Source organism: Sylvia atricapilla, chromosome 14 (assembly GCF_009819655.1).
Source record: "Sylvia atricapilla isolate bSylAtr1 chromosome 14, bSylAtr1.pri, whole genome shotgun sequence".
Classification (NCBI taxonomy): domain Eukaryota; kingdom Metazoa; phylum Chordata; class Aves; order Passeriformes; family Sylviidae; genus Sylvia; species Sylvia atricapilla.
The window spans coordinates 544597-570886 of record NC_089153.1 but is presented as its reverse complement, the minus strand read 5'-3'; the positions used below and the strand labels follow the sequence as shown (position 1 = coordinate 570886).

The 26290-nt window shown below is 48.9% G+C and overlaps 1 protein-coding gene and 1 long non-coding RNA gene across 2 annotated transcripts in view; both read right to left on the bottom strand.

Moving 5' to 3' along the window:
* Positions 1–3811: 3811 nt before the first annotated feature.
* TLX3 (T cell leukemia homeobox 3) lies at positions 3812–6468 on the bottom strand. The gene is made up of 3 exons (XM_066328798.1): positions 5995–6468; positions 5369–5612; positions 3812–4791 (listed from the first exon to the last, which is right to left on the bottom strand). The coding sequence occupies exons 1-3, from the start codon at positions 6422–6424 to the stop codon at positions 4581–4583; spliced, it is 885 nt and encodes a 294-aa protein (XP_066184895.1). The 5' UTR covers positions 6425–6468; the 3' UTR covers positions 3812–4580.
* Positions 6469–13441: 6973 nt separating this feature from the next.
* The window catches only part of LOC136367332 (uncharacterized), a 58724-nt gene continuing 45875 nt past the window's right edge, over positions 13442–26290 (bottom strand). Inside the window, exon 3 of the long non-coding RNA XR_010744682.1 lies at positions 13442–13941. This is a non-coding gene — a long non-coding RNA (uncharacterized lncRNA). The remainder of the gene's footprint in view (positions 13942–26290) is intronic.

Below are 26290 nucleotides of genomic sequence, written 5' to 3'. Positions count from 1 at the left end.
AGCATGGGCAAGGGAAACACACGGCATTGAAGGGAAATGCTCCAAATAGCCTGAACCAAGGGTGTAAATACCTCTTCCTCAAAACATGCCCACTTGCACGGAAGCAAATGGAAGCAAATACTTGCCCCACCTCATCCAACTCGCTCAGGTAACACATAAGGAGGGAATCTACCAACTGAGGAGGAGCAGCTACATGAGCAAGTGCTCACCTGGGTGAGTCACGGCCCTTAGATGATTATCCTCAGTAGTGGTGATAATTTAGGTGCAGAAATACATGCTTCAAGGAAAGTTCAGAGGTGTCATGTAAATCTCAGTACTATTTCTGTCAGCTATAAATGAGCTTAATTAAAAAACAAAACAAAACAAAAAAAACCTTTCGTAAACCAAGGCATTGAATATTGTGTCGTTTTCATGTTTAACAGGACCAGCCTTTCATCATGGAGTGGAGGAGAGCTAATAACCCATTGATTTTAAGGCCCATTTAGGAAAGGAATTGCCTATACAGATTTGATCACCACGCATTACTTTGTAACATCTAATACCCTGGGCACAAAATAATGCTGAGAGAGGCAAATTGTGGAGCCATTTTTATCCAGAGAGGGTTTGTGCATGAGGGTATGGCACTGGGGCTGCGTCAGGCTGGGGCTCAAGGGAAAGCCAGGAGGAGCTCTGAGGAGATGGCTGATGTTCCTCCAGTTATGCTGAGCTCTGCCTTGTGCATTCACCCACGGGGCTGCTCAGCCCTGCCTGGGAGCAGCATTCACACAGACATACTCCTGCCTGGGAGAGCATTCACACACACAATTAAGCAAAGCTTGGAAAATGACCTGTCCAAAATTAAGTCCCACTGACAGTTCAGAAATCCTTAATTCTCATTGCTTTTTTCCATCCTCATTCAATAAAGACAAGTTTTTCTGGGCTTAAAACTTCCATATCGGGGAGTTCAGGGACATAGCATGGGCTTTTCAAAACATAAATTCACAGAGATATTTCACTTGGAGATTAAAGACTGCTTTGGAAAGATCATCCAAATGCTAAGAATTATCAATTTCATAGCAGCATCTAGCATCAACAGATTAAAACTCAGCTTGATGGGATGTGTAGCCTCTTTAGCACTCTCAGAGCACATCTCCATCACGACTTTCACTGCCTACACTTAAATGATTCCCCCTGAAACAGTTATGCTGCAGCACAGCTGCAGGAGCTGCTGCTGCCCTTCACCCTGCCTGCACACCACTGACCTCCTTGGCTGACTGAGTGCTTTAAGGAGTCTCCCACGGAGGTAAGGGAGCACTTAGCGATGAGTGGGAGGTGAGAGATAAACCATGCTCCCCCCATGCTCACCCACAGCTAGCCAGGGCCTGTGCTGCCGGGAGGGTGTTTCAGAAATTGGGAAGTCAAACGGCTGCCCATACACAACAGCTCGACTTAAGTTGGCCACTCCAGAGCCCAAGTGCAAAATGTGGACAGGACAATCAATGGGATCAGGACAACAGCCAGCCCACCCCCAAAAGATGCCCTATCCTCCACTGGGCACCCACATCCTCCACAATTACAATTCCTGGGATGAAAAGGCTCAAGTTGGTCTAGTGTAGAGTCCGCGCAGGTCCCTTCAGGCATCTCTCTCTGTTGACAGACCTTCAAAGACACACAGCAGGGACCATCAGACACACACGTTCGTCACACCTGAACGAGGCCGGCAGGGAACACCGCTCTCATCCACAGGGAGAAGTACTGTGTGTTTGTTCCAATTGGTGTTGCCCTGAGGCTTCTGTAACACTGGATTAACTGGGCAGAGTAATTGCGGGTAACCCCTCCTTGTGCCCCTTCAGCACGACCGCACGTGTTGGGACGCCCCCCGGACTGTCCACGCACTCTCGTCATATGAGACACGAGGCAGCCTGTGTCCCTCGTCCTCAGCACCGCTCAAAACGCACCTCGAAACAACTCCTCGGGAACAAAGACACCAGCCACAGACATCAGCAAGCCCAAAGCAGCTCGCGGGACATAAATCCCGCTATTTGATGACTACTCAGATGGTTGAAATGGAAATTTGGTTGTGGTTTATGAAATCTTTTGACAAATTGGGGTACCCCGAGGCTCAATCCCGCTGCCTGTGACACAGCCCACGGGCAGCAGTGACGACGGGACCCCCTGGGCTGTCCCTGCCGAGCTCGGACACACTGCCGCTCGTTCCAGGGCTGGAAACACCCCGTGGCTTTGCGCAGGATCCTCCCTCGCCACAAAGCCGGTTCCTGCAGAATGTAGCAGCATTTTGCTCTCTGCAAATATACTGCTCCTGGATTACAGCAGTTTGGGGAAACTGCATGGAAATCCGGGACGTTCAGGCTTATAGTTACGGGGTGTCCGAACAGTTAAAGAACAACGATGTGTTGAACAAAATGCACTTTACAGATGTTCGACGGTGCAGATGATAGAACGCAACACCAATACACAGGTGAAAATGTGTGTCCGTGTATTCCATCCCCGTTCAGAGCTGGATTCTTCCCCCCTTTCACTGACACTGAGGTTTCTCAGGGCTGTTCTGTGTATGGTACGGGGGGGTTCTCTCCCTCTCTGTGCCGCATTCGGTGCCGATGCTGAGGGGAAGGCCGAGGGCCAGCAGCCCCGGTATCGCCGCGCGGTGAAGGGCGGTGGGAAAACGAATGCACCGAACAGAGCCGGGCTGGGGCTGGGGCGCAGCGGTGGCGGGGAGCGGGTGGGGACAGAGGACCGGAGTGCGGCGGTCCCTCGCATTCTGTCGACCGATATAGATCTCCCCGTTGTTTTTTCTTCCTTCCCTGCCAAAGACTTCCCTCGATCTCTGTTTCAGCTTAGGCTGCACATTCTCGCTGGTGAATGGCACCAGTCGGGTCCAGCACCATCACCCCTGTGTGACTGGATTTGCCCCTGCCGTGAGCCTTCCACAGCCTGCTCCCGACAAACCAAATCGACCGGAGCCCCTGCCCTGATACCGCTGAGGGAAGAACCAGTTAAGAAATATTTTCTCCATCCCTCGCCCTGCGTGGCTGCCTGGCGCTGAGCTGCCCTGTGCCGCAGCCGGGGCCGGGAGCGGCGAGCCCGGGAGCGGCGTTACGCTCCTGCAGCCTCCCGCTCTGCGGCCGAGCCCGCTGCCGAGCCCCCCTTCAGGGAACGCGACCAAGGGAGCGACGGCTCCTGCCCGTGGCTGGGGAGAACCCTCCTGGCCATGGCTGCTTTCTAAAAATGTCAGTTTTGCAGCTTCCCCCGTTGTTGGAGGCCGGGGAGCAGGGCTCGAGACCTGCGGGAGGTTGTTCTTAAAAATCCCCCCGCACAACGGTGATGGGGGCGAGCACCGGAGCCTTGGCCCAAGCCACCGCCGTTCCGGCTGCCGGCGGGATGCGCAGAAAAGACAGCAAAAAGAAAACCGCCGGGCTCCACCGGCGTGCGAGTCGGGACCGCGTGGCTGGCGGAGAGAAATTACCGCGGACCGGCGGGGCCTGCTCCGCGGGCTCCGCACGCCTCCCGCCCGGCCACCCGCGCTGCCGACCGTGTCCCAAAGCCGAGATCGCTCCCGGCCGCTCTGCCCCGCACCGGCGGAGAGAGCAGCAGCACCGCTCACGACCGCACCGGCCCCGCCGCCGCAGCCCCGCTCCGAATCCGCCCGCCGTCCCAGCCCCGCTCCCCGGCCCTCTGCCGCCCCCATTTCGGCTTCTGTCCTCCGCGTCAGCCGAGGCCCCGCGGCGGCCGGCGGCCACGGCCCGCAGCGCCCGGCCCAGTGGGCTCGGCTCGGCTCTCCCCGGCGCGGCGGCAGGCACGGAGCGGAGAGGCGTTTGTAAAGAAAACGTTTATTTACACGTCTCGGCAAGTACAAAGTATTATACATGGTCTGTGTCAACCCCAAATCTTCTTTATTATGAAACATAAGGCGCTTTCTCGAGAGCCGGTGGCGCAGGGAGCGAGTGCTGTTTTGGGGCGCTAAAGCTCATCGGCTGGGAAGGTGAGGACAGAACGGCGTGTGGTGCCTGGAAGGAGCCCTTATTACTACGGTGAATAAATTACAGCTGACATTAACTTCACCTGGTCAGATGGGAGCTACCGCTTTTCAGTTTAATAGGGTTTCCGAAGCTAATGAGTCATCACCGGCTCCACCGAGTCCCCTCCGCTAAGTGATAGGGAGGTCTTTTTTTCTTTACACTATCCTCAGAACGGGAAAAAAATAGCCTTTTGTTCCAAAGCCAACACAAAATACCTGTGTTCAGATTTCGATATAAATAATCGAGGTTTTATATAATTCCATAATAATAGTGCCCAAAATCTCGATGCATAAATAAATTAAAATATTAACACTTCTTACAAAAAGTGACATATTTCCCTTCCTAGTGGAACATCGACACAAATATACAAGGGGCTCCACTCCACGCCGGCCTCGGGGAAGCGGCTCCGGGCCCGGCTCCGGTCAGACCCGATCCCAGTGTCAGCCCCGCTGGCGCCGCTCGCCGCCCCGCAGCCGCCCCGTCGGGGGAGCCGCGGCCCCGGGGCAAAGGGAGCCGCCGGCCGCGCTCCGCGGACCAGTCTGCTGCGTGCCCCGGCTGCCGGGTTCAGACGAGGGAGGTGACCGGGGGGATCTTGGCGCTCTCCTCCTCCCAGGGCTGCAGATTCTGCAGCGCGAACAGCGACGAGTTGTGCAGGCACAGCGGGTCGGGCTGGATGGACTCGTTCAGCGACTTCTGGAAGGCGTCGTGCTGCAGCTGCAGCATCAGCCGGCTCGCCTGCTGCCGCTCGGCCTCCCGCTCCTCCGCCGTCTGCCGCCTGCCGGGGGACACGCTCAGCCCGCGCCCGGTCACGGGGCACGCTCCGCCCGGGACTCAGCCGGGAGCGGCCGGCCCGGGGCCGGGTCTGGGCTCACAGGCACCAGGCAGGGCGGCCGGAGCGTCCTTCTGGGGCCAGGCACCGCCGGGCGGGCGGTCACCGCTTGACCGCCAGAGGAGGGAAGGTGGGCGGCGGGAAGAGCCTGCAAACCCGCCGTTTCCCAGTAATCCCGTTTCCAAATATTCCCCCCTTTTCTCCCAACGTTCCCGATTCTTTTTTTTTTTTCCTAAATTAATTCCCCGTTTCTTCAAACAATTCCCCGTTATTCTGAATAATCCCTCGTTTTTTACGAATAATCCTCCGTTTTCCGAATGGGGGGTTATTAAGAAAGAAATATATAAAGATAATAACAATATTAATTATTATAGTATAATAATAAAAATTCACCCCCAACGGTTTGGCTGCCAGGAGCCGGCAAGGGGCCGTCCCGGCCGGAGCGGGATTCGCGGGGCGGCGGGTGGGGGACGCCGCTGGAGGCGGCGGCAGGACGGGACGGCTCCGAGGGCACGGGACTCACCGCCACTTGGTGCGCCGGTTCTGGAACCAGGTCTTCACCTGGGCGTCCGTCATCTTGAGGGACTTGGCGAGGGCAGCGCGCTCGGCTGAGGCCAGGTACTTCTGCCGATGGAAACGCTTCTCCAGCTCGCAGATCTGCACCCGGGAGAAGGATGTCCGCGGTTTCTTGCGCTTCGGCGGAGTCCGGTTCTGGTAGGGATGACCGATCCGCCGTGTCACCGTGAAGGGCGTCAGTGCCGCCGCCGCTGCCCGGGGGGGAAGCACAGGGGTCAGCCCCGCGCCCGCACGGTGCCGGCCGCCCCCCCCGGGGCCGCCGCTCTGCCCGCCGGCCGCCCGCGCCCCGCCGGACCCCGAAGGGACCGCGGCTCCCCGGGGCCCCGCTTCCACCTCTCGTCGAAGAGCTGCGGAGACGAGCGAGGCCCGGCCGTCCCCCGGGGCGCCCCGAGCTATTCACGCCGGGAGGTGAGCGATTTTTCGGCTCGCTGCGAGCGCGGGGGAGGGAAGCATCCAGCGGCCGCCTTTGCTTTTATTCTTATTCGCGTTATTGTTATTATTTCGTTTTATGTTTTTACTCGCCCTTCCGTTCGTTGTCGGGAGCGGGCTCGCCGCTCCGCCACGGCGCCTTACCTGTGAACCTGTCCTTGACGAAGCGCCTGCTGCTCTCCATCCAGGGGAAGTTGAGGCTGCCCAGACTGGGCACGGCGGGCATGGCCGGGATGGCGCTGGAGATGGGCGGCGGCACGGCCCCGGGGATGGGCCTGTGCGCCGGCACCCGGATCACGCCGGCCGGGGCCAGGCTGAGGTTCACACTGTACGATCCCGAGTCCTCGAAGGGCGCGGCGATGGCCGGGAAGGGGGCCGGCAGGGCCGGGTAGGGCGCGCCGCCGCGGCCGCCGGGGCCGCCCAGGAAGGTCGCGCCGTCGGGGCCCCGGGGGGGCGGCGGGGGAGCGCTGTCCTGCTCGGGGCTGTTGAGGATCTGGTCGATGCCGAAGCTGATGGGCTCGTGCTGGTGCTGGCCCTGCGCCGGCCCCGGCGGGTCCATCCTCGGCGGGTCCATCCTCCGCCACCGCCGCCCTCGCGCCGCTGTGGAGGCGCCGCCGCTCGCGCTGCGCTCGCGGCCCGGCCGGCCCCGCCGCCGACACCAAACTTTGCGGAGCGCGCGCGCGCCGCCCCGTCACCGCCCGGGGGCCGCCGCGCGCCCCGCGCCGCGTGCGCCCCCGCCGCCGCCATTGGCCGCCGCCGCCCGCCCTCCGCGCGCCCATTGGCTGCCGCCGCCCCGCACCGGCCTCGCGCCCGGGCGCGGGGGCCGCCGCCGCCGCGGTGACATCACAGGGGCGCGCGAACAATGGCCCCGCGCGGGGCGGGGGCGGGGCCGAGGGCCGCACGTCGGGGGCGTCGCTTCCCCCCCCCGTCCCCGTCCCCGGCCCCGTCCCCGGCCCCGTCCCCGGCCCCGCCCCGCCACGGGCCCCGACGGCTCGAGGCCACCGTGTGAGGCGGGACTCGGTCCCTGAAGCCCGCGGCTGCCCAGGGCTCCTCCCCGACGGCAGCGCGGAGCGGTGGGCCGAGATCGTGCCCGGGGCCGGACTGGGGGGGCGGCCGGGGCCCTACAGGGTGAAATTCCGTTTGGGCTTAATTTGCAGAGCCCCGCGCCGCTGCCGAGCGCGTTGGCAGCCGGTCCCTGACGGCCGAACGGGACTCAAGGCATTAACAATTAAATAACGCTCAGTGCATTTACTTAGTTCCCTCTTATAAAGGGAAATGAAAACAGGGAATAGAATTTCCCTGTTAATAGAATGTAATGGCATTTGATCAGCACCTGGCAGGGCGAGCCCGGGATGCCGGAGCGGTGACAGGAAGGACTTGATTAGTTTTTAAATCTTAGTATTCAAATCCCGCAACGCTCCGAATCGCTCCGCGGCAGCGGCAGCAAGAAAGCCCGAGCTGCCGGGGACAGGCGCTGCGCTCGGAGCCCGCCCGGCGGCACCTGCCGGCCCCGCTCCGCGCGGCTCTGCTCCCGCCGCGGCCCCACGGCAAAAGTGAGCCCCGGTGTGCCCTTTTTGAGACCCGCCCCATGCTCCTCACGGGTCGCGGGGTCGGAGTAGGCTCCGGCCCCGACGGGGTCCGACGGCCGCGGCGAAACTGCCGCCCAGAGTTCCGAGGCGCGGGCGCTGACCGAGGCGCGTCCCGGCCCGAAACCGTCGAAAGGGTTTCCCCGGCTCACGGCAGCGAGGGTCACCGGCCCCGCCTTGCCCGGCGGTCATTAACGCGGCCAGTAAACGCCCCCCTCCGAGGGGGCCGGCCGATGCCACCCGCGGCCCCGAGCGGCCCTAATCGGATTGTCCCCGCTCGGTGCGGCGGGCAGCGTAGCTGCCATCACCCGCCGCTCCCCGGAGCGGAGCTAATCGGATTGAGGCGATCCAGCAAGCTGGTGCGGAGCCGCACAATCCCGCCGGAACGGCCGCGGGCGCACCGCCCTCGGGGCCCCGCTCCGGACAGCCCGGCGAGGCGGGCGGGGGGCGGCGGGGCGGGGGCAGAAGGGAAAAGGAGGACAACGGGGAAGAAAAAATAAAAAATAAAATAAAATAAAAATTAGGAAAAAAAAATAAAAAAGGGGGAAAAAAAAAAGAACAAGAAAAAGAAAAAGTCAACCGGTGGAGGCTACAAAAATAAATAAATAAATAAAATGCCACCCAGTCCTGGATCAGGGCAGGCTTTGTTAGAGAAAATTGCAGCTCGATCTGCATAATGGGAGCTCGGGCTGCCCAAGGCGATCTTTTTATTGCGTGTGTGTCTGCTGTTATCAATTTTGTGAACGATTTCACAGGGAGCCTGGCAGACTTGAGCTGGAATAATATGCAAAGATGAGCTTTGAATAATGAATGATGTGCTTTTAAACCAATTCCAAAGTGTCTGTGATAGTACAATATGAAAAGGGGTGGTAAGTAATAGTATATTTAAAAGGCACTAGTATGTTTTTATTACTATATTTAAAAAGATATCTATATTATTTTTGTGAAATGGATAATATATCACAGAGTCTTTGATAATCAGCTAAACAATACATTTTTCTTTGGGAAAACTCTCCTGGTTTTACACAGTTAAATATAGAGTATCAGCATACAGCTCCGTAACGTTCATCTACCTTATTAAATATTAACGATATTTTAATATTAGCTTTTAAATTTAATATGTTGACGTTCTGCAGTTTTACTTTAATTATGTTTTATAATTAATAACCCCGGACGTATGGTATCCTTAAATGCAGCTCTCCCTCAGCCGCGCCGTCTCCGTCGCCCCTCTGCGGGCGTGGGGCGGGCGGGACTCGGTGCCAAGCCCCGCAGAACCCCGCGCAGAGCCCCGCACAGCCCCGCACAGCCCCGCACAGCCCCGCACAGCCCCGCACAGCCCCGCACAGCCCCGCACAGCCCCGCGGCTCCTTCCGACCCAAAGTCCGCCTGCGCTTTGCTGGGTGCCGCGCTCCGTGGCTCCGTGCCGGGCTCCCCGCCCGGCGCCGCCTCTGCCAGAGCGGATCTGCGGCCCCGACGGCGCGGCCTGGCCCCGCCGGCACGGTCCGGTGCTGCCACCCTCGACAGTCCCAGGGCCGGTCGGGGGCCCGGGAGTGCTGCTGGTGCGGGAGTGGACGTGCCCACCCAAAGCCGGGCTACTCTGCACCGCACCGGGGAGCCAGTTCAGGGCTGGCTCCACGGGGCACAGGGAGGCAGCGGGACCCCCGGGCAGGCACAGGGCACCAACAGCCAGGCAGCTTCTCGTCACAGGGACGAGACCCCGCACCCTGCTGGGCTCTGGCCACGCCCCAGGCATGGCACAGCAAAACATGGCATGGCCTCCCCCCGGCCCGGGGGGACAGTGCCGGACATCAGGACAGTGCCGGACAGCACCAGGGGAACAGGGCTGGACAGCACCAGGACAGTACTGGACAGCACCGGGACAGGGCTGGACAGCACCAGGGGGACAGGGCTGGACAGCACCAGTGGGCAGCCACCAGAGCCATGCAGACAGGAAGGCTCTGGGAGAGTTCTGGTGGTGTGTGTGAAGGCTGCTGTGGCACTGTCATTTCCTGTGAAGTTCTGCTTATTGTACAAGTATCAACTGAGATGTGAAGCCAAGTGTAGGGTGCTGGCAAAGAGGAGCATGGTGCAGCCCTGCCACGCCAGGACACAGCTCCCTGGGCCTGTCAGGGAGCATGGCTGAGCCAGCTCTGCCAGGACACCTGTGGGCAGGGACTGATCAGGTGTGGAGAGCGCTGCTCCCAGTCACCTGCAAAGGTATGGGGAGGACAGAGTTAAGCAGGGAGAAAAGTAACTAAAGCTGTTTAAGAGGAGTGACCACCTCCCTGGCACCACCGGGCAGAAGATTCCCCCATCCCGTCTGTCACTGGCAGTCACTGGGGGCAGAGATGTGGCAACTGTCTCACTCATGCCTGAAACCAGGCCCAGGCCTGGCTGCCATGGAGGTGACATGAAGGTCTCCATCAATGTGCTGCAGCCTGCCATGGCCAGTAGGTTTGGTAATGGCATTCCTCAGCTGCAGAAATGTCCTCAGGATCAAAACAAGGAAGGCCCTGGAGGGAGGGTGTCCTTGCAGTGCCATGTCCTCGCAGGACCCTTATCCTTGCAGACCCCCCCCATGTGCGTGATGGTGGCCAATACCACCATTCAGCTTTTAAAACGTGCTTTTAAAACAACATGATGAGCACTGCTAATGGCCCCCTTCACCAGGAAGCAGCAGAAGATGTTGAGATGCTCCTGCTGTAGCTCCAGAGTTCCTGCTGTGGCTCCTTTCTTTGGCAGGGGGTTTCAGGCTGTGCAAGGCCAGTCCTGTTCTCCACAGCCTTTTCTGGATGGATACTGCTGCATAAACCACACATGATTTGGAGTGATTATACAATGTGGAACTCAGCATGACAGAGGACACATGCTGCTTTTCAGCCGTAGCCCTGGAAGCAGCATTCCTGTGGAGCTGGTGAGTGATACTGGTGTTCAGGCTGAAGAGGGATGTGCGTGATCTGTGTCCTGGCAGGGGCAGTAGGGAGTAGGACAGCCAGAAGCAGTTTACATGCTGCCTGAGCTCTGCCTGTAGCCAGCTGTGCCCAGCTGTGGAGGGCACTAGCAAGCAAGGCCTGAGGTTTGTGCACCAAAGGGGGATGTGGTCCTGGCCTTTGTATTTTCTGCAGGGCTCAGTGAGACCCTGTGGGTCCCTCTGGTCAGTGACGAGCCCCCCTGGGTGAGGACCACTGTGGCCAACAGGCCCCAGGACAGAGCAGAGGCCTGGCTGCCCCATGCCAGTGATGGAGAGGGACCCTGGGTACCAGCCTGTGGCTGTGCTCTCATGGGACAGCACTGGGCTCAGGCCTCAGGACTCAGCTCCTGGTGCACAACAGAGCTGACAAAAACCCCCCATTTTCTTTTTTTTTTTTTTTGTCAGCCCACAAGGGTTAAGTCAGCTGCTCTTTTTCTGAGGGAAGAGCTCTGGTGTTGCAGACACAAAGGTCATTCCCCTCTGCCCATTCCTTTGGTTTGGAGTGCTGTGCTCCTTCTGCCTCCCCTCACCTCATGAAGGCAGAGGGGAGGGCAGGGTGGTGGAGCTTTGCCCTTAGCAGCCTTTCCCCCATCAGAACAAGTGATATTCCCTATACCCTGACATGGAGGAGCTTGGAACATCTGCCCCATAAACCCTGACTAAGACTCCAGACACATAGACTCCAGTAAAACTCTCTGTCCTCCACGTCCCAGTGGGTGGAAGCAGTTAAACCCCACTCAGAGACCCAATGCTAAATGGGTTCTGAAGCCTCTGACAAATGAACATGCCATAGTGGTTTCAATCCCTGTTCCAAAACACGTCTTTGTGGGGTTGGTAACTTTAACCGTGATATTTAAAAAGCTAAGACTATTTCAGTTCAGAATACATGCATTGTTCCACAAATGGCTGAGACTAGATGAGAAGGAGAGGGTACAAGGGATATGCTGGGGAAGGAGCTACCCTTGAAAGGGCAGAGAGTACAGAGAATGATGGGCACATGGGGCTCCATTTTTTCTGCCACCTTTAGTAAAATCAGGCCATAGTGAAGCTGACAGGGAACATCCTGGTATCGTGGAGATGCCCTGAAAGACACAGAGACCTCTGGTCTCTGAGAGCAGCAGCGCCAGCCCCAGGTGAAGGGGAAGGCAGGATGTACCAGAGGTTGGGTGTAAGCGTGGGGAAGCAGCCGCTTCCTTCCCTCTTTCATTCTTATTTTAAATACCAACACACTACTGCTGCCAGGTTTTTATACTAAATATGACTTTTGCTGGGCAAATTACATTAGGATGGATGCCACAGGTATCCATTAAGGTTTATTTATCGTGATACTGTTTGTATCTCATGCTTATAAATAACTTATGTTATAGCTTTTGTTTGTAGAAATGTAACTTACATATTTTATTATGCTTTCTGTAAACCTCAAAAAGAATTTTGTCAAAGCAGTGCCTCTTAACAGCAGTCTACACCCTGGTACATATACCTACACCAGCATTATTTTTTAATACGGTGAGGAAGTGTGTTATCCTGCCACAGTTTGAGAGGTTTGCTGTCATCGTAAACTCATTGTGCAATAAAACATTAATGAAGCTGAGGAATTACTCTATAAGGTGTGCATATGCTGGGGCTGAGCTCTTCACAGCCTCCTTTGCAAGCAGGGCCTGGAATTCAAACTGTGCTCACCCCAGTGCAGCCTGTGCCTGCCCCAGCCAACAGAGCCCACCTGGGGGTTCCTCTGGGGGTTTGTTCTGGCTCACATAGGGACCGACACTCACCTGAGCCTCAGCAAGCTGTGCTTTGCTCTCCAAGGATATAAAACACACCTGGGGGAGAACCAGCCCTATTTCACAGTCCCCAACTCTTTGCATTACCAGACAGGTTCACACTGGTACTTTGTGAGGAAATTGCTTGGGTTCTGAGTGGCATCTCCCTTTGACGTTTCCCATTCCATTGTTTCCACTTTTTAAAGGAGAAAACTATTCCAAAGCCCTAAAGGCAATTATGTCTTTTCAAGCAATGCATAAGGCACTACAGTGCTTCATGGATATCTGTAACCTCCATGGATTATTGTAATCTCCATGGATTACTGTAACTTCCGTGGATTACTGGAACTTCCATGGATTTCTGTAGCCTCCATGGATCACTTTACCTCCGTGGATTTAACTCCTCAGGTTCTCAGAATTCCTGCAGCTCAGACCCTTTGGCTGAAATCCTTTCTCCAGCTGAGCTCAAATGTAAACAGCAAATTGACAAAACACCATCCTTCCAGCTGTACTTCCTTTCGAAAATGTGCAGAAAAACAACAATTTCAAAGAAGAAAACTGGAAAAGCCCTGTAAGAAATACAGGTATGAACTTTTTCTTCCTTTTGGCCACAATTAATAATTCCCATTCTTATCTAAGCAGTGGTGAAATGTTATTGAATTCACAAATGTCAGCAAATATGACAAAAGTGAAATCTTTTTTTTTCCTTAGGCAAATAATGGAAAAATCCAAGTCAATCCCAAAGCAAGTTTGTAATTGCACGTAACAGCTTTTCCACATAATAAACTGAGTTATTGCTTAAGCATTTCTCATTTTTGTTAGGCTTTCATTCAATTAATTTCATGAAATTTCTTTTCATTCATTTTGTTAGGCATCTCTCCAACCAGTAAAGCCCCTCCTCCAGTAAAGTCCTCCCCACAGGACACCTTCTGCTCCCCAGTTTAAGTCTCTTTTTTCTGCAGTCTCTTCTTTATTCTTTGTAAAGGGTTTAAACACCTTGATTTTCTTCCATGGTTCTTTTTTCCAGTTTCTAAAGACCTGGAAAATGTGTACTTGTGAAATAACATCTTCAGTACTTCACTGAGTCTTGCTCCATCATGTCTTATTTCACTCTGTACAACATTCAATTTTCTTGCTATACTTATAGCCTAAAAATGTTCATTTTCAGTCTTCTTTGTGGTCCTCACTGTCATTTAGCACCCATGCTGCAAAGAAATATAGAACATTTTGTAGAAAAATAGTAATTTTATTAGTTTGAAAAGGTGTCATATAAAGTTTGTACTGGCTTTCATCTAATTTTCAAACAAAGACATCCTCAAGAGTGAGCTTGGAGGTTTGAACAGATGAGATATTATTTACTATTATGTACAGAACTGAGAATCATTAACTGACACAAATTCCGAAGGAAAGTATATCCTTTTGTTCTTTGGTTATACACTGTTTTTACACTGTTTGATAAAGCTAAAACAATAGGATTATAAATTTTGATAAGAAAGGCTGAAAGCATTCTTCAAACTAAGGCTGGTTTTCCATTGTTTTCACTATTATAAATTCTTACATTTAGGCTAGAGATAGAAAAATGCAGAAAATAGTTTTCACAAGGGTAAAAAAATCTCTCTAACAACATTACGGCGTCCCAGCACTTTCTGAGATGGTTTATCAGTCAGTGCTCTGTTTCCAAAGTCCTTGCCAGATCATATCCACACCCTTGGGATTGGAGGCTCCTTTGCAGTGCAGTGCTTTGGCCACATCTCTCCAGCATGTTCTGAGTGACCTGGAAAAGCAAACACCAAACATTTAGTGAAAGGAGATCTGACAATGGGAGATGCATTGCAAGAGGTGGTAAAAATAACAGTTATAATGTGTATTAAATTGAGGGAAAACCAGAGGAAGACTCACCAACAGAATCACCAGGTGCCCTCAAAAGCCAGTTCTATAACATGTTAAGTCTGGGCCTAGCGATGTGTGAAACACATCACAGTGAAATGTCTGCAACCAGAAGCTTTCCCATCTCACGTGTCCTTCCTCCCAGGCCTCCAGCAAAGGGCTCCTTGGAATGTGCCATCGAGGCCAGCCCCAGCTTCCCCCCTCAGGACAGGTGTCAGAGGCCAGCCTGCCTTGGTGAAAGGTGGAACCAGACCCATCTGGCACAGCACACACACACAAACCCAGTAGCAGCTCACCACCTGCAGGGGTAGGACATGAAATCTGTCTGGTGACATCATACCCAAGACCAGGACACCCTATAGAGCCTGCACACAGCCTAAACATGGACTCCTCACCTGGAAAGAACAGTTTAAGTGCCATTTGTCACAACTCATCTGTGTATTTGTTCTAGTGGAAAGTGTTTCTGCCCATGGCAACAGAGCTGGAACTGGATGGTCTTTAAGGTCCCTTCCAACCCAAACCATTCTGTGATTCTATTTTTAAAAAACCCAAACACCAAAACAATCCCAAACCCACACAGAAGTGATTTAAAGTACCAGATGAGTCTGCACTCCACATTTAGAGTTTTTCAAATGTTCTTTGTCTGTTGCCTCCATGCTCTTTGCTGTGATCGTGTCAGGCTTTGCTGGCTCACAACAGCCAAGCTAATAAAGTCTCCCCAAAAGAGCTCCTGAGGGCTCCTTCCTGCACAGGAACGTGGGGACAGGTGCCTGCAAATTGATGGGATCTCAGCAAAGATCTCTTTGCCGGATCAGGGCAATAATCCTGCCTGCCTCCACTGCACAGGGATGTCTGGCAGCAGTGTGGTGAGCTGTGGCTTGTGTGGAGGTACAGGATACAATTAGCAATTTATTCTTGATTATATTAATTTTTTTAATGTTTGTGCTTATTTCCCTATAATGGAAATTGATTTCTGCTCAATTTTAAACATTTGCAGTTAAAAGGACTCTCCTGCTTTGCACAAAAACTAGCAGCCATTGGAGCTGAGGTGGAGTGGGACCAGCAGTGGCTGTTGGCCCCTAACCAGTTCCAACGCAGCCCAGAGAGGTGGCAGCAGCATCCTCAAGTACTTTTCAAGCCTTTTCAGAGCAGTGCCAGTTTGGGCTTTCTGCTGTGGGCTCTTGAGAAGTTCAATCATCTGCATCACTTCCTGTATTTCTATTCCCATCATATTCTGGCATGGCTATAGGCTACTTAAAACAGAGCCTTTTATCACCTCACAAGAATGTTGGTTTTGCTTAGAAATTTGGAACAGGAGAGGATTGTAGTGCTGCCCACCACCCTGCTACTACAGCCAAGTAAGTCAAATAACCCGGTTCAGCCTTTATTACATTGGCTCTGTCAGTCACAGCCTTGTGGCCTTGGGCATCAGCACATCCCTGGGATAAGCACTTATACAGACAATTATTCAGAGGAGAATGAAGCATTCTGATGAACCAGTGCCAACGTACCTGGCAAGGTTCCTGAGCAGTCTCATATTGCACACCAGAGGAATATTGCCTGTATTCCACAAATTTCAGGTGTATAACAAGAGAACTTGTTAAAGGCAGGCTGAGAATCAGCTTTTAGTATGCAAAATTTAGTAGACTTTTGAAGTTTCTGACAGTCTGTGTGACACCCTACAGGTTACACAGAGTAACTGTAGGGTGTCACACAGAGTGTCAGAAAGCACAATAGTCTGAGATCTGTTTGCCAGATTTTTTAAAAAAACCTTTTAAATGTTTAAACCTGTTTAAATATTAAACAAATCCCAAATTAAACACACATCATCATCATCAAAATTACAGTTGTCCTGTAAATAGGCAAAAATATGGGATAGTGAAAGAAAATATTATAAAACTGTAACACTAAGGCTAAGCCTTGACAACTCCATGTTTGTGGAGGGAATTTTTGCTTTAATGTCTCCTTGGCAAATTTCATGCTCCCAGCACAGTTCCTCTCAAACCAGTCACACCCTGTGTCACCATCTCTGCTGCCCCTACAGCAGCACTGGGAGCAGAGGCAGCAGCTGGGTCCTGAAACACTTAGACCACTCTGAACATCCCCTGGGAGCAAGTGTGAAGGACACAGGATCTGCCCACTCTGAGCCCCAAACCCCAAACACACACCAAACCCTAAACACCAAACAAACACCAAACCCCAAACATCAAACACCATGACCAGTGCAGAGTCCAGGCTAGAGGAGAGCACAACCCTGAGACCTTGGCCAGGGTCCACAAGTTATTTTTAGAAAAGAGGCGTTCCAAGAACTTCATTCAACCCCACGACGGAAAGCATTAACAGCATTCCCAATCAACAGCAAAGAATATCCTCTCCGTGTCCCCTTCTAATCATAGCACCCCATGGCATCTGTGTGCCAGCCATGGAGCTGTTCTGAGCTCTGGGGCTTCTAGACATCTCAGTCCATATTGAGCTCCTGCTGTCTCAAGAGACTAGTGCTGTTTTAGAGTGGACTGTGAGCATGATTCCCATTTTGGCATAATTAACCCTACTGGTGCATGCATGTATCAATCCAAATTTTTCTGAGTCCCTGAGTAAACATGATGCCTTCCCTTTGAAATCAATTATGTGCAAAGAAGATCCCATTGAAACAAAAGAAGAAAGGAACAACTAGTAAAACCTGGTAACTGCATGCTTGCTATTTCCCAGGAATTGTAGAGAGAGAGAACCCCACCTGAAATAAAAGAACCCATACCCAATAAATAAATCAGCAGTGCACTGGAATGAGCCAAGCAAAGATGACTTTTACAGTTATATGTAAGTCCGTGTCCTACTTTTTCTCAACCTGAAATAAATAACCTTGATGCAAAAGGGGCAATACAAATATTGCAAATCCTATTTCCTGTTCTTCACCCTTCTAAAAGAAATATAAGACTGGTTCATAAGTAAAGGTGCTTAGACATATCCATGTCTGCTAAGCAAAGCACATAATCATTAGAACTAGTCTAATTTTAGTAAAAAGAATATTCTGACAGTCACAAATTTATTCCTTATGATTTACAGCTCCATGTTTCTATCTTCAAGTGAAATATTTAATTTCTTCTTATACTGAAGCATCAAAACCATATAATTAATATGTAGTCAGGCTAATCCTTAAGCACTATAAATCAGAAGCATTATATAAACAAAAGTGTCATCTTGAACAAGATTGGGAATGCACAAAACTACTTATATTCCACTTTTATAATGATGCAGTGACTCAGAGCAGATAGAAAATGATTAGTTTTCCTTCCAAAGTAGGAAATATTGCTTCCATCTGTAAAGTATAATATTGTGATGTCATAAAGTTTTCCTAAACACTGAATTTACCCTTATTCCCTCTCAATCATTTTAAAAGAACTGCTCTCTCTTATAGAGCTTGGATTTAAATCACAATAACACACCAAGAAGATGAATGACAGTGCTGTTGGATATGGCTAAAATTGGATCCTTCAGCACAGGTGAATGATGAGACAGCGCTTCTCTTCTTGATATATTTTCTTCTTCTATTAGTTTCCTTCCATGGCTGGGATTTCAGTTTGAATTTTAATGTATGTGGTTGCTGCTAATCTTAGTGTCTGATTTTTTTCCAGCACCCTCTTATTGTATAGACAATTCATTCTCCAAAGCAGTAATACACTGAGGCTTGTGACTGCCCAGGAGATAAAGCAATTCAGAATAAAGTTAGAGCCAGCTCTGCAGAAAGGCACAGACAACAGGTCAATATTCTCGGAAACAACGCCTCACCACACAAAAAATGCATACATTTGGATCAAGGCATAGGCATTCCCTCAGAGGACTCCCATTCCAGATAACAGCATTGCTATTAAGTCACCAGGGAAACATGATGGGCATATCCAAATTCACAGCTTCAGATTTTATTGAAAGGGCAAATTACATAGCATATTTCCTGGTTTACAGAGTCTGGCATAGATGCACACAACCCAAATTGCAATCAACACCAGTAGTTAAGTGTGAGTGCTCAGATAATACCCCTCAAGACCAGTTATTCCTGTTGAATCATTCAGAGAAAGGAATTGGTTAAATATTTTTCTAGGAAGCAGTTTTTCTGATGTGATTTTCACAGTGTTGTTGTTTCATCTTTTTACCTAAAAGCCTGATGAGCTTGTATAACTTCTACTCATCTTAATTCTGGAAATGTGAAAACAAACTTATTAGAAAAAGGTTAATGATATCCTTGCATGACCTGAAATTTGGCGTAAAAGTTGGGGTAAAAGTCTGAGAGGATTTTTCATCAAAATGGAGCCCCTCAACCTCTGTGATCTGTAAGATTCTTACAGAGTGCATGAGCTGAAATCCACTCTTCATTCCTAATGTGAGCATAATGGAGCAAGGGCCCAGGGACAGAGATGGGCAATTGGAAGGGCAGCAGGCAGCTCTGTTCTATGTGAAGTAAAAGCAAAGAAGATCTCATTAAAATTCTTACCACTTTGGCATGTGAAGAGCGAATTTGATGGAATTTGCTAAACACTCAATTTCTCATTAAGAAGTGTAAGTCCAAGCAGCAATCTTGACACTGACCATTGGTTTCTTCAGTCTCCAAAGATGATGGTGTTCATTAGGACTGACATCACCTGAAAGAAAATTCAGTTTACATGAATATGGATGCTGTTAAGCTGAATGATGTGCTGAGAAGGAAAAATGCATGAACTAACCCTGCTAAATCACTGATGTTTCCTACATGAACATGGTATTACAAAAGTCTTTGTTCCATGGTATTACAAAAGTCTTCTTTCTTTCCAAACAAATATTTCCATAAACAAATCCAAAATTACCAGGTGAAGAAAGTTTAAAAAAATAATGCCAAACCTCAGGTCTAAGGGCAAAGTTGAATAAAACCTGAAATATGAACTGACATTTAGAGCAGAGTTAACTTGAGGGCTTTGAAGTTCCCTCTGGAACTGGATTTTCCCTGTTGTCACACTATTTCCAGAGAGCAACCCATGTGCCCAGCAACCTGTACGAGTTTGAGACAAGACCCAGGCTGCTCTTCTGGTTTTCTGGTTTTCTCACATCTCACATATGACACTGCCAGGACTGGAATGGAATACTCCCTATTTCAACCAAGGCAATTGTGATTATAGCAAGAGATCTTTAAACCTGTACCCTTTCCAGTTACAAACCCAGTTTGTACAGTTACAAACCTGTACCCTTTCCACCACAGTTACAAACCCAGCCTCAGAATTCAGACATTTTAGTTTATTCTGTGACTTGCTTTACAGAGCTCTATAGCAGGAATACAGCCACTTCTCAGCTCTATAAAGCACTGAGATCTGTCAGCTCACACACTTAAGTTCTATTGGCACTTTAGCAGAAGCTGCAGAATTCACTTTGCCCATTGGCTGGCACACCCCTAGGGCCCCACAAAGCTGTGACTCTGAGCCCTCTGCTTGTTCAGCTCTACTCCTGTACCTCTGGTGTGTCTAGCTGGGAAGGGTAAGACTAATTTTAGGGACTGGCACCATTCTTGTACAAAGAAATTACACAATAACGATGGAATTCATTTAAAGATAAAATGCTCTGAGATATCCTTGAGCTACGTTAGTCCTAAACGCCAAAGGCCACAACATATACAAACCTAAAAACATTACTTAGAGAATAACAGAGAGAAAATTTGTAAAATGTCACTAGTAAATAGTTTGACTCACATTTACAAAATATCTACACCCTAAAACCAAACACAAAGGAAGTAGAAAATCATTAAATCCTTTCTTCTAGGCCAGTGAGTAGCTGTGAGCAGTGTCTCCAGAGAGCTGCCACACTGCAAACTAGCCTGTAAAAACTGGCCAAGGCAAAGTCAAACAGCATGTTTCACTAAATTAAAAAGATGAATCCTAGCACTACAAATCACCTGGAACACAGAGATCTGCATTTCAGCATCCAGGTTAGGAACACATGATCTGGCTGGGGAAAGGCCAGTTCTTCACTTGACTTCACCCGTCAGAGAAATTGTGTTCCATTACTTATAGGACAAAGACTGTTCTGTACTGCTTTGGAATCAGAGCAAACCATTCCAAACTTCTGCACAAGCACCAACAAGGGTTTGTTTTTCAAACATGAAGAATAATTATGACTTCTTATAATTCATTCCTCACTAGGTTTTCATCTTCATAGATTGCAACAAAGTCAGCTGTTGGGACAGAAGCATTTTTTAAGTTATAAATTAAGGAAGATGGAAGAGAAGCTGCCCTTCCATTACACAGGCTGCTTTGCTGTGCCAGGTTATCAGCAGAACATCTGCATCACTGCAAGTCCTGTAACTCGCTTCTCTTTCCCATATGTTGGGATGGATCTTTTACTATGCTGCAGCAAATCACATTTTAGCAAAAAGAACATTACGTTAATACCAGAGAAAGCAGTGGGAGTATTCCTTTACAAAGGATTTAGAATGGTCAGGAACATGCACAGATTTTAACAAAATACTTGTCCTCTAATAGCACTCATTGTTTCCATTCAGATCTGAAAAATTCACTTTTTTTTTCATTGTTTAGCATATAAAATTTGGTACATTTTTAAAGCTCCAGCTTCAAAGAGTCTGCTCTTAATTTAAGAGCTGTAATTATTAATTTAAATGTCCTTTGGAATTCTTAGTTCTTTCATCATCAATTCTTCCTATATCAGTAAATGATCATCATTTACTAATGACACTAGGAATATTTTAATACTCCAGGACTATTAAATACTTTAAATTTTAATCTGTTTTTTAAAAATATTTATTTTATTAGAATGCTTGACTTTCATATTGATATTGTTCATGTTAAAAGCTAAAATTTCCAGATGAAATACAAAAACTAAAGCCTTTATTTATCTTGAAAACAAGAATCAGCCCATTATTCCTGAACAAAAAATATTTAACTGTCAGAAATGCACATCAGCTGAGGTTTGTAATATATAAGAGTTTAAGAACCATGTGCCTAAAGAACCACCATGCATGATGAAACCACAGTAGTCCAAGACAGAATGTTATCAAGCTGTCCAGGGCAGCACGGGAGGCTGGTGATCTCCCTTCCCTTCTGACTTTCCTATTTCCTTCCTTTTCTTTCCCCAACTCCCTGCCATCCTGCTGCCAGTTTCCACGGCATGCACAGGAAGAAGGGAGGAGTTGTGGAAGGAGGGAGGGAGAGACAGAAGAGGCTTCAGGCAGGAAACACGGCCAGTCCATGAGCCCTTCCCAAAGCCTTCCAAGCTGCCCTTAGGCCAAGCCTGGCATTGCCCCCCCTCATCCTGCAGACCAGATTCCTCCAGATTCTCTTCAGAGTATGTAGCATTTCACCCTCTTTATGCACACTTCTAGTATATATATTTAAATAAACATTAGTAACTAAAATTTCAGCATTCGACAGTTGAAGCCAAAAACTGCAAGGGACACAATCCTGTATCTCTGTTTGCAACAGTTCAACTGGCACTGCCCTTTTTGCTTGCTTTTATGAGAATTAATGGCAAATGGGTGAGAAAAAAACCCAGTCCTGGTGTCAGGACAAGGCATCTGGGAGATACACTGAACACCATGAACTAGAATACGCCAGCAGCTGATGGACTGATACCCTGTGTCTCTCACAGGGTATTCCCTTCAGTTTTCTGTCCTGCTGGGATGCTCCCACTCTCCCTGTGTCCAAAAGGGTGATGTGAAAAAGGAGCAGCTACAGGGAATACGGAGCTCTGCATTTCCCAACACATCTTCAGAACTGGCCAAAGGGCTGAGTGTGGGAATTCACTTGAAGCAGGTCCAAGTCATGAGCCAGCAGAACTAAAATAAGAGTGTGTGAATTTAGGTCAAAGCTGACTTTGTATATAAAGAGAAGCATAAGCACACCTTCAGAAAGACACCCTCAGGAGAGGTTTAGCCCCTGCCATGTGCACCAGAGCCATTGTGGTCTTCTGGTTCTTATGTTAATTGCACAATAACCCAGAGCAGGAGTGCAAAGAGGTCTTTCTGAATCTTCCTCTCCTAATTCCCTATCTTTAGCCAGCAGTGAGCTGCCTTCCAGGCCATTGATAGGATTACAAGGCAGAGGTTTGTGCTATGCCAGGGAGTCACCACAGCACAACTGGTCAGGTGCAGCAGAATAGCTCTGCCCTGCCCCAAGAGGCTTTCAAATAGTAATTGTAGCATCTTTCCTCTGAGACCCCATTTCTACATGACAGAATATGTTATTTTCAAATTGCAGTTGCATCTGAATTTTTTCCAAGAAGGACTATCAGTCATCCAGTCTCACCCATCAGAACTGGGTCCAGCTCTGTCAGGGGAGACCATGCTCCTGGGGAGGCTGACACCCACCAGCGCTGCAGAAGCAATGCCAGCTGCCAGCTGTAGACTCCCTCATAGTAAAGCACAGAGTCTCACAGGGTGGAGCAATTTTGCTTGGTCTAAGGGCTGGCTACATCAAATTCTGGAAGCAGAACAGTTAACAGCAGCAGTACTGACAATGCCTGATGAATGAAATCTCTCCTCCTTCTTCAGGGAGGAGGGGATATGTTTCATTAATTATTACCTTCCAGGGTGTGTTGACTTGCTCTTGTCTTTGCTGAATTTCATGTAAACCCTCTGTTGAATGTCACATGCTCATGTGCTGCCTGAAGTGCAAGATTTTGTATTTGGGTATCTGCTGTAGCTGACAGATGTTTACAAACTCGTGTATCTGCACAGCTTCTTCCTGCCTATCCATCTGTGCTCCCTGTTAGACAGCAAGTTATTCCACCTCAGGCTGGAATAATTTAAGATTGTGACATCAATCCTTAATCTGCATTTTTTAGCTGGTAACATGCAGAGATTTTAAGTTACAGCTACTAGACTGTCATTTTATATTAATCTAAGCTGCTTATTTAAGATTCAGCCATTTCTAAACAAGTGGCTGTAACTAAATGATGCTACAGCTGGTTTTAAAGATGACAGAACTTGATTAACTGGGAACTGTGGAATGCACATAATTTGTAACACAAATTTCAGGATGGTCTGATGTACCAGAAGGCTGAGCTCTTTAAAAACCTCACCAAAAATTTAATACCCACTGCTCTCTGCTTTTAGCAGCACATGAAGAAGCAGACAGGTTTAGGGCTTTTTAACACAGGCTCATCTCTGAGGATCCTTAAGCATCCTTTGCAGTGGCCATAATGAGAGCCTCTCTCCATCCTGTACAGCCAGCACTCTGGTCTGAGAGGTGGCACAGGGTGAAGCTGGGGTCTCCTACAAGCATCTCTACCCCTATGATTATATATAGATTAAATAATGTTACACATATTTAATCCTCCTGGGAGGAGTGAACATCAATTTCACCTACGCCAGTATCTTCCAGTAAGGGCTCAGAGCAAGCTCAGGGTGTACTCAGAGCAGGCTCAGAGTGGCTCAGATTGGGCTCAGAGCAGGCCCAGAATGGGCTCAGCCCTATGGGTACCTGCCAGCAGCAGAGCCAGAGGCTTCCCCTATACAGCAACAATAACCAGAGACAATTAGAATGGGGGTAATTATTTTACCCATATTAACTGATACGGAGATGGTTAGCAGGGACAAGAGGCAGAGTGGGCATTACACCTCCCCTTGAAGGAAATGAGAGTGGGAGAAAGGCAGCAGCTTGGCTGTGACCACTTGTGCCAGGATGGTCTGGAGGGCACAGTGACCCCTCTGCTGTCTCAGGCAGAGCACTGGACCAGCACACAACTTAAAAAGCCCAAAGTAAGTATTAATTAGCCATTGCTTAACAGATTGCAAACCTATTCTGTTTTCGAACTGTTCATAAATTGATTCTAATTTCTTCTGTGAAACAATTAAAAGTGGTTTTGTTACCCTGATGAACTGAACTGTAACCAAAGCTTTTGCAAATAAACACAAAGACAGATGATAAAGCTGGTAATAAGCAGATTGCTCCTGTGTCCTGAGCAGCCACCAATACTTGGCAGTGAGTATCATCTTTCACAACAACAACAACAAAGGCTAAGAGCACACGGCTATTTCATGCAGTCATCAAAACAAAATGCACTGAATATTATATTTCATACTAAATACATTACCCTGGCAGTTTGACACTCAGCATTTCAATAGATATTGCATCTCTCTAACATTCTGCCTGAATTTCTGCAGATGGACTTTTAAGTATCAATGGAAGATTACTTTACTTGTCACGCTAAAAAGATTTTAAAGAATGGTTGCACACACTTCATTTTTAATTTTTTCTTTTTTTAAAAAGGAAAACGACTTATGAATTCAGAAGCATGGTTCTACTGAAAGGTCAAATCCCGTGTTGCTGCAGCCCTTTGTGTATGGTGCTCTTCCAGCCACTCAAATCTCTCATCTGATGTGCCCAGCAAAGCAAGTTTTGATTTGCTCAAGTTAAACTCAGCTTACCTGGACAATGCTGGGCTAAGTTGAGAGAAAGTAACAGTATTCCCAAATCTCATCAAACCATTGTGACATGGTTATTTTTTTGAATTTTTTAAATATATTTTATTTTAAAGCTGTGAAGTTTCCTGGGGACATGCAAATACACAAGAATCTCAATTCTCAGTAAAAACCTCCAAACAAGTAAGCAGCAAAGGAAGAAAACCCAGCTGGATGCTGTGATTTCAGAAGACACCTTGAGCACACAAATATCACTCAGGATCACAGACAAAACCAACAGCATTAGCCCAGGAAAAACGTGGATTTTGAGGTTCAGTTCCAGAGTCCTGAAAATCAGACATCTGCCAAGGTTAAGTGGGACACATATTTTATGTCTGCCAGTCACTACAGAGTTCTGGGCACAAAACAGCCCCTTCATCTGCACATCTCTGCTCTGACTCCCAGTCAGAACGCCCAGGAACTGCCTCATCTAATGCTGGACCTCCATACCAGCACCATCTTGGCCACTGCCATCAGATCCAACAGCAATTAACATCCTTGTAAGCTGCTGCTATTCTAGGATTTTAAATTTACTTTTTTTTTTCCAAATGGAGGAGGGGAGAGAACGAGCTTCATCACTCACATGGCAAATCTGCCAGTAGCAGATCACAGAATGGATTGTTACCTTTCCCTATCCATTTTGTAAAGATATTGCTTTCTTTCCAGACTGCAAGCATCACTTCTAACTGGATTTTGAATTATAATGTGAACTTTACAAAATTACTGGTGCTATTCATGTCACTAGTTGGATTCTATGGAACAGCGATATTTTTTGACCTTCCTCAAACCAGCACCTCTTAGTGTTTATTATCATAACAGAACCACAGCCAGCAGAAATTGAACATTTCCAAGTATTACATTGCAGGGAGTAAACAAGGAATAAAACATTTTTATACTTCTCCCTAAACTTATTTGCTTTTTGAAAATATTTATGCTGCACAAAGACATGAGTTTAGTGAGAAATACTGCCAGTTCCTCTTGTTTAATTGAAACGTTTATGCTTTTTCTTCTGCTAGGAAAAAGCAATGAACAGTAATATTGCAAGATAAATACACAAGAAACTTATAGATATGATTGTAAAACAACATCATCCTAATGTTTCCACTTAATTACCCTGAAATGTATTCTATTTAATATTCATTACTCAAAAGCCAATTTAAAAGAGAATGAGGTGAAGGGACTTATTCAGAAAGACGGACTGTCATTCACTGCAATAGTTATCTAATATACAGAAGTTAATAAAGCAGATTAATCTACAAGTCCCTTTAAGCCATCACTGAGTTTAGAACAACTGCCTCTTTGACCCCTAACCCTCCCGCTGCGCACCAGTAGCAGGTGCCAGCTGCACTGAAATGATGGCTGAGGCGTTTTAAGGCGAAGCCTTTTCTTGCTTCGCTTCTGACCAGCAGCTGACCCTGTAGAAGCGATTGTTTCATGTGCTGGCCTAAAGGCTACACAAACCAGCAAGGGATAAACAAAAGCAGACACGGAGCAGCTGCCTCGCCCGGGGCCCTGCGGCGCCGACACCTCGCGCGGGCGTGCGGAGCTTTGTGCTCCTCCCTGGGCTGGTACAAAGCGTCTTCTGGGCGGAACGAAACTTCTCCCGTGCCCAAAACTGCTGCTGCGAACTGGAGCACAGCTTGGATGATTAAGAGGGGATTCCCAATTTGATTTAGTGCCATTATTAAGACCGTGAAATCTTCAGATACATCACTAATGATGATGTATTTTAACATTAAAAGTCTTAAAATTAAATTACTCAGTTCACATGATAACGAATCACAATGAGGCTTTAAACAAAGCA

What these genes read in the sequence shown, in the direction of transcription:
- TLX3 (XM_066328798.1), bottom strand. Translation starts at nt 6,424, where the DNA reads ATGGACCCGCCGAGGATGGACCCGCCGGGGCCGGCGCAGGGCCAGCAC. An exon ending in CGTCAAGGACAGGTTCACAG is followed by an intron (nt 5,613 to 5,994) that starts GTAAGGCGCCGT and finishes CCCCCCGGGCAG; the next exon opens with CGGCGGCGGCACTGACGCCC. An exon ending in AACCGGCGCACCAAGTGGCG is followed by an intron (nt 4,792 to 5,368) that starts GTGAGTCCCGTG and finishes GTCCCCCGGCAG; the next exon opens with GCGGCAGACGGCGGAGGAGC.